Genomic DNA, 10,742 nt, shown 5'->3' on the forward strand with positions numbered 1-10,742 from the left:
TTATTTAGTATACTAATTGTAAAGTGAGCCGAGGAAATGTCTTGAAATGAGGACACTGACAGAAAAAAAGTCGAAACACAATAGACGACGTAATACAGCCTTCTTGAATTTGAGTTTTGTTCAGCTTTGCCAGTTTGAGTAACTACATCAAGGTGGGTCGATAAAACGCCGTGCAATCAATAGCTCCGTCTTAGATATTGAAGCATATGGTCTGGGTTTCTTCTCCCGAGCCATGTTCAAGGCAATGCTGCCCTCTTGTGGCTCGTTGGAGTCAATACATCACCCACTTAACCCACGATCCGGCAATGCTACCCTCTTGTGGCTCAGTGGAGTAACTACAACCAACTCTTGACCCACGATCAGGCAATGCTGCCCTCTTGTGGCTCATTGGCGTGAATACATCAGAATCAGAATCAGAATCATCTTTATTTGCCAAGTATGTCCAAAACACACAAGGAATTTGTCTCCGGTAGTTGGAGCCGCTCTAGTACAACAGACAGTCAATTTACAGAACACTTTGGAGACATAAAGACATTGACAAAAAACAACAACAAACAACAATTGTGCAAAAAGATGCAGAGTCCTCAGTTCGAATGGCTATCGCAATAGTCCGGTGCAATGACCATTGGGCAAAGGGCACTGAGACTTCAAGGAGTGTATGCGGTTTAAAGTGAATACATCAGCCACTTGACCCACAATCTGGCAATGCTGCCTTCTTGTGGATCAGTGGACTAACGAGCGTCCCGGGTTCGATCCCCACGCTGTGAACTCCACTTGAAAAGAAGGATCGAACTCGAGTCACCAGAACTGCAGTCAGTGACACAAACTATCGAGCTATTTTCACGTGACAAACTCTGGCGCTCAAAAATGCTTGAAATGGCCGAATGGTCTAAAACCGGTTTTTGTGACCCAGGTATTAGTTTCTTGTTGTTTATTATAAAATTATTATTTTTTATTTATCCGCTAATAAACATACCGGTTCTTTAGCGCTGCCTCGCAAGAAAAAATAAAATAAAAAAAATCAAACGTGTCATTTGACAAAGTCATGGAGGGCACTACTTCCAAAAAACCCCTAGAGGAAGCAAAGTATTAAAGCCAAGTAGTTTATACCTTTATAGTGAGTAAAGAAGAAGAAGCTAAACAGGAAGTGAGCCATGGCGCTCGAACCAGAAAAAAAAACAAAACAAAACAAAAACGTTGGATTACAGTATTAAGATAACAAATAAATGCCAAACCCAAAGTAGGTGAAGTGATTTTGGAAAATCACACTTCTACATTTATGTAAAAAAGTTTTATTTTTTTCTTCAAATTCCTATCTGTCGATAACATGCTTTTAAACATATATTTAAATGTTAAATACAAGGTAAAAATGTGATACATATATATATATATATATATATATGAATGAGTTTGTACTTTAGTAGAGGTGGGTCTTTGAAGTTTGTAAAGAATAAGAAATTCCATTCAACTTCTTTCTCTGCTTGATAGATGTAATTTCGTCACCCCCTTTTTGTGTATCTGTTATCTACTGGAAAGCTTACTGTACTTCTCTTAATGGAAAGATGTAGTGATACATGTTTTGAAATGTCTTGTATTGTTCTTTCAATAACAAACAAAACTACCACCGTAAAAAAAAATTATGAAAAAAAACAAACGGTCAAATGTTTCCTTCTAGTGTTCAAACATGTTACTGCAAGCCATTCGTCCTATTGGCCCAGAAGTTAATTAATTGAGTGACAAAATCAAGGAGAAAGAAAGAAACACTCACACTCCTGAAAAATAACTTAAAAACTGTTTGCCTGAGTTTTTAAGTTATTTTTCGTTTAAAATCAAGTAAAAACAGTAGGTATTCCTGCTCGAGAGGGTTCGAATCCACTGATCATGGTTGCTTTGTGATTGTAATCATCAAATGATAATAATAATAATAATAATAATGGAAACAAATTAGAAGAAGATGCAAATGCGAATGCGAGTTCTCGTGCACGCGCCTGCCCTCAACCACGCGACAGCTGCTGACAAGATGGCGACCCTCGCAGGAGAAATGAAGGCACAGCATTGAGTGGCGTCAAGTACAAGAGAAGCTCCGTATGTGTCATTTTGCACTTGATTCCGACACGGTCGCCTATTAACCCGGATCCGGTCCGAACGAGCGCCGGTGATGTTGGCTCCGTAGCCCAAATATGTTCAGATTTTGAAGCAGCAGCTAGCCCGGCTGAAGTTAGCCTAGCATGCTCGCGTGTAGTCGGAATTGACATCAAAATGTGACAAAAGTGTGGAAATGGTGTGTGCATCAACATTCTCCTTGTTTTGGACACATTTTGACTGTGGAATCATTTCAGTCAGTTTTGCATTTTGTTCGGGTGTTTGTTTACAGCTGTCTAAATTGCACGCAAGCTGCTTTATTTAGCCTGACTTTTGTTGTTGTTGTTGTTGTTATTATTATTATTATTATGTCCTTGCTGCGTGACAGGCTGCATTTTGATGTCGGAGAAAGTGTCAGCTTTAATCTTAGCAAGGTGCGAACTTGGTGGTTGTACTGCAGGCCAACTTAGTTGCGGTTCTTTTACAACTTGTTGCCACTCGTCAGGCGACGTCATTTCCCAACGACGGGATGCATTTATTGTGCGCGACGACGACGATTTTCAGAGTCTGAAGTCCGATTCTGGAGTCTGTCCCAGAATGCACCCTGGACTGGTCGGCAGCCAAGCACACAAGTAGACAAACAAGCGTTCGCACTCACATTTTTGACACGTACGGACAATTTTCAATTTAGTCTCAAATGTTGTGGTGGGCGAGCAGGATTATTTGGAGAAAAGCCGCCCATGCACAGGAAGAACACACAAACACCACGCAAGAAGGCCTGAGCTGAGGTTTGAACCCTGAACTGTGAGGCAGGTGTGCTATCCGCGAGCTGGAGTTACGGCATAAAGGCGCTCCCGTTGAGCCAAGTGAAAAAGTCGTTGGACGATGAGGTGCCTGAGGCGTGCGGACAAGGATAAAATGATTTCTTTCTTTCTTTCTTTTCTTTTCTATTTCTGAGCCAAGGTGCACATTTTATTATAAAGTGTCACAGCGCTCACAGGTTCTCCTAAAACAAATGTTTCCTTCCTCCGTAGACATCAGCATGCCCCGGGAGGGTGCCCGTTCTCGTTGCCTCGGTGATATGAAGCCAGCGTGACACGGCCGGCCACGCGAGAGCTTTGAGCCAGCGAGCGCCGCAGGCGCGATGGACCGCTGCAAGCACGTGGGGCGGCTGCGCTTGGCCCCGGACCACTCCATCCTCAACCCGCAGAAGTGGCACTGCGTGGACTGCAACACCAGCGAGTCCATCTGGGCGTGCCTGGGCTGCGCTCACGTGGCGTGCGGCCGCTACATCGAGGAGCACGCCCTGCAGCACTTCAAGCAGCAGCGCCACCCGCTGGCCATGGAGGTCAACGAACTCTACGTCTTTTGCTACTTGTGCGACGACTACGTCCTGAACGACAACGCCACGGGAGACCTCAAGCTGCTCCGGAGCACCCTCAGCGCCATCCAGAGCCAACGCTACGAGGTCACCACCCGCAGCGGGCGCACCCTCCGCTCCGCCACCGACGCCCCGACGCCGTGCGGCGCCAGCGAGCTGCAGCTCCGGGACGAGGACCGCATGTTTACGGCCCTGTGGCACCGACGCCGCGCGCTCATGGGTCGCGTCTTTCGCTTGTGGTTCGGGCTGACGGAGCGCGGGCGGGCGAGGCAGGAGGAGGAGAGGCGGCGCGAGCAGGAAGAGGATCAGAAACGCGAGGCGAGGGAGCGAAGGCGTGCGCTCAAGAGGCAACTGCACGAGCAACTGGAGAACGCCCCGCAGAGGAAGAGTCGCCGCTTACGTCAGAGGACTCGGAGAACTCCGGACGGCGTCGTGAAAACCCCCCAAAAGACTAACACGTCCGCACCCCTCCTCGCCCGCCGCTCTCGAACTCCCGCCACGCCCGCTCCCAAGAGAAGCGCGCGTGTCAAAAAGACTGACTCGAAACCCAAATCCAAGAGCGGCTCTTCTTCTGGCGGCAAATCGAAACGCAAACCTTTACCCGCTCCTTCCCGCCAAACCGCCAGCCGCCGAAAGCAGGCCACCGAAGATGGCGGCTCGCCCTTCAAGCGGCGCCCGACGGTCACCCCGGGGGTGACGGGCCTGCGGAACCTGGGCAACACGTGCTACATGAACTCCATCCTTCAGGTGCTGAGCCACCTGCACGTCTTCAGGGAGTGCTTCCTGCGCCTCGACCTCACGCAGGCTCTCGAGCTGCTGGCGTCCGCCGTGCACGGCCAGCTGGCGGCCGAACCCTCGCCCCTCTCGCCCCACAGGAAGGGAATCCCGGCGGGGGCGGGGCTGAGCGGCGGCGCGTCGCGGGGCCGCAACATGGAGCTGATCCAACCCAAAGAGCCCAGCTCCAAGCACATCTCGCTGTGCCACGAGCTGCACACGCTGTTCCAGGTGATGTGGTCGGGCAAGTGGGCGCTGGTGTCGCCGTTCGCCATGCTGCACTCGGTCTGGCAGCTCATCCCGGCGTTTCGCGGATACGCCCAGCAAGACGCGCAGGAGTTCCTATGCGAGCTGTTGGACAAGGTGCAGCGGGAGCTGGAGAGCACGGGCGCGCGCGCGCCCAGCGCGGCCGACGTGCCGCACACGCAGAAACGCCTCATCAAGCAGGTCCTCAGCGTGGTCAACACCATCTTCCACGGGCAGCTCCTCAGCCAGGTACCACGCTAAATTGGAATCCAGACTCTCGTCACAAAAAGTTTGGGATATCGAAATTTCAGGATGAACCTAAAATGCAAAATTAACAACAGGTGTTTTTTTTGTTTTGTTGTTTTCTTCCCCCGTAATGGCTGCCGCTGCCATCTGGATGGTGTCGTCCAACGCTGTTTTTGGGTCTTTACGCGGCAGGTGACGTGCGTGGCTTGCGACCATCGCTCCAACACGGTGGAGCCCTTCTGGGACTTGTCGCTGGAGTTCCCCGAGCGCTACCACAGCAACAGCAGCCGCGAGTCGGCCACGCAGGCCTCCTGTCACCTCACCGAAATGTTGGCCAAGTTCACCGAGACGGAAGCGCTGGAGGGGAACATCTACGCCTGCGACCAGTGCAACTGTGAGTACCGGCACCCCCGCCGGCCCGACGCATTTACAGCTAAATGTCCGGGAACTTTTACGGCTTACTGTTTTCTTGAATTGAACTCGGTAGACTTGTATCTATGGATGTCAATAAACGCCTAAATAAAAACAAAATATCTGCGTAATGGCCAGTCAAAGGTTGAATACATTTTATTGGAGATGCACCCTGTATTTGTTGTTCATTTTGGCTTTTTTTTCCCGGTAAAAGTGGTTTATAAAAATGTTTTTTCTAATGTATTTACTGGTCCTAAATTCTGTTAATTAAAACATATTTATTAATTCATGTTTATTTTTAAATTTTTCCCATATTGGTTTTCTGCAAATAAAAACGACATTTTAATTGAAAGTTATTTTAAAAGTTTTTTTTTTTTTTTTAAATTAAAGTAAATAAGTGGTTCATTAAGTGCAATTGAAGTAATTTGTTCTTCGATCACGCTTGCAACCCAAATCAACATTTCCAATTGAAATGATTCACAATGCTGTCGTTCTTCTCCTCCTTCTCCTTCTTGTTGACTAGCTACGCGAAGGAGGTCCTTGTCCAAAGCGGTCCTCCTCACCGAAGCGCAGAAACAGCTGACGGTCCACAAACTGCCTCAGGTCCTGCGGCTCCACCTCAAGCGCTTCAGGTAGGACCACCGTGTCCGGAACCCCCCCCCCCCCCCCCCCCCGACTCTCGGACTTTCTGAGACATTTGATCAAATTGAAGCCCTCTCATCAGGACATCCAAGGGGGAAAAGAGCTAAACTGTGCATGTTTGAATCACAATACATTTTGGAAAATGCGCGGGGTCCTCAGGTGGTCCGGTCGCAACCACCGGGAGAAGATCGGCGTCCACGTGAGGTTCGACCAGCTCCTCAACATGGAGCCGTACTGCCGCGGCGGCGAACCCTCCGCCGCGCCGACCTCGCCGCGCACCAAGCTCTTCCTCTATGACCTGTCTGCGGTGGTGATGCATCATGGGAAAGGCTTCGGCTCGGGCCACTACACCGCCTACTGCTACAACTCGGCGGGAGGTGAATTTTTTAATTTATTAAGATAATAAATTGGGTATTTCCCACCATTGAGAGTAGTCCTTCACGCTTTGTGTCCGACATTTGACGTTGTTAAAAAGGAAACGAAGCAGCAGCTACAGTCTGTGTTTTGAATTGGACAAAAAGGTCTGAAATTGCGACACCGTTGAATGAAAACTCAGCAGCTAGCTCGCCGGCTACCTCGCTAATGCGGCGTGTGACTTTCCTTCCGGCAGGTTTCTGGGTTCACTGCAACGACTCCAAGATGAACGTGTGTTCCGTGGACGAGGTTTGCCGGGCGCAGGCTTACATCCTCTTCTACACGCAGCGAGTAACTCAGGACAAAGACCGGCCGCTGTAGCCCAGGACTTCTTGGTATACGGGAGTGATCACGTAGCTACTTCAATGTACGCTTGTCTTTTTTTTAATCAGAGATGCAACATGTCGCGTACGGGGAGGCTCAGTCCCGCTGACTGACTTTGCATGCAGGCAGGCAGGCCTTCACAGGACCTCAAAGTCCCACTTTTAGTCCTCACGCACGGGATTGTAGCAGGTCATTTTGTTCCATCCCTGACAGATCAGCTAAAGTGCCCTTTAAAAAAAAAAACAAAAAAATACTAAATGGAGATCTATTTTTATAGACCAACCTTTTGATCCGAGGAATGTATTTTATAATTCCTGATTCAACACCACCTGCAATTTATGACACAGCGCCTAGGGATTTTATGTATTTAATGGAGCGTACACTCCAGAGATGTTACCTCCATACCGGAGGACGCTGTAGAGGGAAAAAAACTAAAGTCAACCATGTTTCCTTGAAAGCACAGTTTAACATCAGCTCCTACTCCATTTGTGTGTAGTACTATGCAAATTGTTACCTCACTTTTTTCTCGAGAAAATTACCTCAATAAATGAGAATATTTTTCCACTTTTCTACTAAAACCTGTTGTCTGGTCACTGTTTGCACACGAAAGGACAACTCGGTCGTAGATGAGCAAATTTATTTGAATCTTTTCCTTACAAAAACATTCCAGGGAATTCAAAACGGGAACCGAGGAGGCATTCATTCCCTGCTGTTAGCGACAGAAGCCAAACGTACTGAATGTAGCTTAACCTGATCTGTTTGACGCACCGAAAGGCAGGTTACACTTTTCCGTCTTCGGCAAATATGACAAACTGAAACCTTCCTGCTCGTTGAATCAGGAGAAGAACCGATAGAAGAGTCAGAAAGCAAGTCCTCGCCGTTTCATCGGTCTGCGGATGAGTCGGTTGGTGTCGGGCGGGCGTTCAGTAGTCGTCTCCCCGGCTCACCACCTCCTTGCAGGTGGGCCTGAGCAAGATGGTGTGCTCAAACTGCGCCGTGTAGCAGCCCTTGGTGTCGCACAGCGGCGGGTAGGGGTCCATGATGCCCAGGTCGCACAGGTTCTTCAGGGCCATCAGGTACTTGCTCTCGCCCAGGCGGTCCAGCCACCGGCGGCAGAAGGCCAGCGTGCCGAAGTTCTCGTTGATCACGTTCAGGAGGTGCTTCGCCCGTGGGAGCCTGCGAGTGGAGGTAAGTCAGTTTTTTCCTTAATGTCCTTAATTCTCACTCAAAGTTTTCCATTCCTACAGTTGGGAATCTTGAATTTATTTAAATTAATACAACATAGTTTTAAAGATTTTTTTCAAAAAATATATTTTCAAATTTAATTTCATTTAAATGTCAAATACCTCTTAAAATGTCATTTTCTAATAAAATAAATGTATTGTCAATTAATAAAGACAGCTACAAAATGAAGGACGTCCACTTCGTTTCCTCGTAATTCTCACTTTAAATTATTATTATTTTTTACTAATAAAGATAAAACGTGGACCGATCGTAATGCAGGAAAACGACAACAGAAAAGGCGACCTGATGGGCACGTGGCCCACGTCAAAGTTCTTCATGTAGTGTGAGCACTCCATGTCGTCGTGGACCACGCCTTTGCCCGTGCTGCCGAACGTCTCGATGGCGTACACCTCGCCTTCCTGCCCACAAAACAAAACCCCCCCAAAAACTTTTGGACACTTATCGGAAAAATCTAAAAAAAACCTAAAAGTTTTTGCTTTGAAGCCCACCTCCATTTTAGTGGCTTCCCCTCCTTTGACGATTGGCACAGTCTTTCCGGCGTGTATCCTGTACTGGCCAATGGAATGGCCGTTGAGGTTTCGGATGGGTTTGACTGCGGACACAAGCATCCTATACGTTTAAATACACTCGAAAATATTTTTGAAACTTACGAAAGGATGGGGGGAGAGAGAGACACAAATTGTCCTTAATCTCTGGACAGAACTCAAAAGTGAGTTACCTTGATACGTTTTGCCATCCAGCTCCACCTCGTAGGACTCCATCACTTCCTGAATGGCCTCCCCGACGTCACACAGACGCACGTCGATTCCAGCGTTCTGCGGCGAGCGATAACATGAAATGTGAGCTCTGTGTATTCAAAAATAAATATTCTTTACGTGCGGCGTACTTTGATGCCGGTGTTGGTGGCGTCTTTGACGGCTTCCAGCAGCTTGTCGTACTTTGGGTTGAAGGTGACGGTGAAGGCACAGTCAATGATTCGCCCTGGAGACATCAACAAACATGTAGCGGCCGTTTTGAGGACGCCATTTGCCCGACGTACCGTTGATGTGCGTGCCAAAGTCGATTTTGCACACGTCGTCGTACTGCAGGACGGTGGGGTCTCCGGCGTTGGGAGTGTAGTGGGCGGCGCAGTGGTTGAGCGAGCAGCCGGTGGGGAACGCCAGGCCGGCGTGCAGCTTGTTCTCCTTGATTAGCTTCCGGGAGCAATCCTCGAGACGCTCGCTGACGCATCGGGGGGAGGAAGGAAGCATGTTATTGATCGAGAGAAAAGCAGACACGGTGGTTTTTTTCATGATACGAGCGAAGAAGAGTGAAAGAGTGAGCAAAGGGGAGCGCGAGTGCGGCCTCACCATATTTCGATCATGGTCATCCCGGGTTTCAGGAACCCTCTGACGTGCTGCCGGACCTGCCTGTGAGCCTCGGCCGCCTGCCTGAAGTCGTTCCACACCTCCTCGTTGGCTTTGTCCAGCACTCGCCTCTCCTCGTTGCTGCTGCGCCACGCCGCGCTGCGCCTGCCGCCACACACACAAACACAAATGTTTGCGCTTGTAGACAAATGTACACCACAGATTGTACGTTTTGTGTCAGCGTCTTTACCCATCATGTGAAGGAGGGTATTCGCACTCCTGTCCGATGGGGAACTCCCCAGCAGGATACAGCTCACAGATGGGAATAGACGGCGGATCGGTCTGACCTTTGGCTGTGAAAAACAAAAATCACAAACCCGCTTCCCGTCTTATTTTCAAGGCAGGTCCGGTGCCAACTTACATCCTTTCTTCTTCTTTTTCTTCTTCTTCTTCTTCCCTGCCGAGTTCTCGCCGTCATCTGCGAAGGCGGGAGATGAGGTGATTGGTGGATGAAAATACATGCGTTGAGGGTGTGTTTGACGCCCACCTTCCTCGCCCTCCTCTTCCTTGTCCTCCATCACCTGCTTCTCGAGCTCCTTCGTGACCTCGGCAACATCGTCTCCATCGGGACCTGCGACCAAACACAAACCAGACTAAAAACCCTTCTGCGTGGAAATCTGCTTAGTCAGCAATATGCAAGAGGAAGTGGGTGTGACAAATATTCTTTGTCTGTTTATTTGTATTGCAGCAATGTGAACTAATTAACACCTGATACTACTTTGCTCCAATCGGGAAGTCAGGCCAGCTCACGTAATAGAACACCCTATTACGAAACCGGAAAACTTGGTGGAGGGCAATGGCGGCTCAGTGAAATAAAAGTCAAGAAGTCGTTCGACGGGTGTATTCAACTTTTATTTTGTAAAATGAAGTTCGTATTTGCCCGGCTTTCATTAAGAGTCACGGGTTGTAGCAGTGGATCTTTTTCGGAGGCAGGCCTGACGTGAATTGCAAAAGTGATCCCTAACCCGCATGGCTAACAAGGAGCACCGTCAAGTCCAACTCGTTATGTCACTGCACTTCCGGATATAACTTCACAATAACACAGCTCGATGTCCAGTTAGTTTTTCCAAGTGACTAATTTTGAATGTATCCACAATATTTTCATGTATACTATTGCAACAACAGTTTCGAATGGTTTGCCGTCTGGAACCCCAACACTCCCGACAAATTCAGCACGAGATTGTCTTGTTTTGAAGGCGAATTCCGATTGTTTCCGGGTTTGTACGTTACAAATATGTCCGCCCTGTCAAGGCACCAACAGGTAGCGTTTGCTAAGCTAACCGGCTAGCAGCAGGCTTACCGGCCGCAGCTGACTTGTTCTTCTTCTTCTTTTTCTTCCTCTTCTTGGCCGCCGCCTCTTCCACCGGGTCGACATCCTCTCGATCCGCGGCTTCGCCGTTCATCTGGACCTCCTGGACCTGTTTTTGCTGCGCGAGCACCGCCGCCATGACGATGACAGCCTGCTGCTTCTAAGGTAAGCGCGGGGCATTGTGGGAGCATTGGGGAAGCGCTTGCGTTGGAGTGATGCGTTCAGGGATCTTCGTCGTTTTAGGAACTGAAGGTTGGCAGCC

General features: G+C 48.8%; 2 protein-coding genes across 5 annotated transcripts; one reads left to right on the plus strand and one right to left on the minus strand.

Annotated features, from left to right (window-relative positions):
- The first annotated feature begins 1,174 nt into the window (after nucleotides 1-1,174).
- Nucleotides 1,175-7,098, plus strand: usp44 (ubiquitin specific peptidase 44). 4 transcript variants are annotated; one of them, XM_061761335.1, is made up of 6 exons: nucleotides 1,175-1,240; nucleotides 3,117-4,732; nucleotides 4,922-5,123; nucleotides 5,664-5,772; nucleotides 5,942-6,159; nucleotides 6,393-7,098. In XM_061761335.1, the coding sequence occupies exons 2-6, from the start codon at nucleotides 3,227-3,229 to the stop codon at nucleotides 6,515-6,517; spliced, it is 2,160 nt and encodes a 719-aa protein (XP_061617319.1). In that variant the 5' UTR covers nucleotides 1,175-1,240; nucleotides 3,117-3,226; the 3' UTR covers nucleotides 6,518-7,098. The 4 variants fall into 4 exon arrangements, with proteins under 4 accessions (XP_061617319.1, XP_061617316.1, XP_061617317.1 ...); XM_061761332.1 differs by lacking the exon at nucleotides 1,175-1,240 and adding an exon at nucleotides 1,852-2,085; XM_061761333.1 differs by lacking the exon at nucleotides 1,175-1,240 and adding an exon at nucleotides 2,101-2,281.
- Nucleotides 7,099-7,140: 42 nt separating this feature from the next.
- On the minus strand, nucleotides 7,141-10,673 carry metap2a (methionyl aminopeptidase 2a). The gene is made up of 11 exons (XM_061761352.1): nucleotides 10,472-10,673; nucleotides 9,659-9,742; nucleotides 9,533-9,589; nucleotides 9,362-9,464; nucleotides 9,115-9,276; nucleotides 8,805-8,986; nucleotides 8,652-8,746; nucleotides 8,484-8,580; nucleotides 8,254-8,357; nucleotides 8,048-8,163; nucleotides 7,141-7,696 (listed from the first exon to the last, which is right to left on the minus strand). Exons 1-11 carry the CDS (start codon nucleotides 10,617-10,619, stop codon nucleotides 7,444-7,446), a joined length of 1,401 nt encoding a protein of 466 aa, XP_061617336.1. The 5' UTR covers nucleotides 10,620-10,673; the 3' UTR covers nucleotides 7,141-7,443.
- Nucleotides 10,674-10,742: the final 69 nt, after the last annotated feature.

This window comes from Phyllopteryx taeniolatus, chromosome 22 (assembly GCF_024500385.1).
Source record: "Phyllopteryx taeniolatus isolate TA_2022b chromosome 22, UOR_Ptae_1.2, whole genome shotgun sequence".
Lineage (NCBI taxonomy): Eukaryota > Metazoa > Chordata > Actinopteri > Syngnathiformes > Syngnathidae > Phyllopteryx > Phyllopteryx taeniolatus.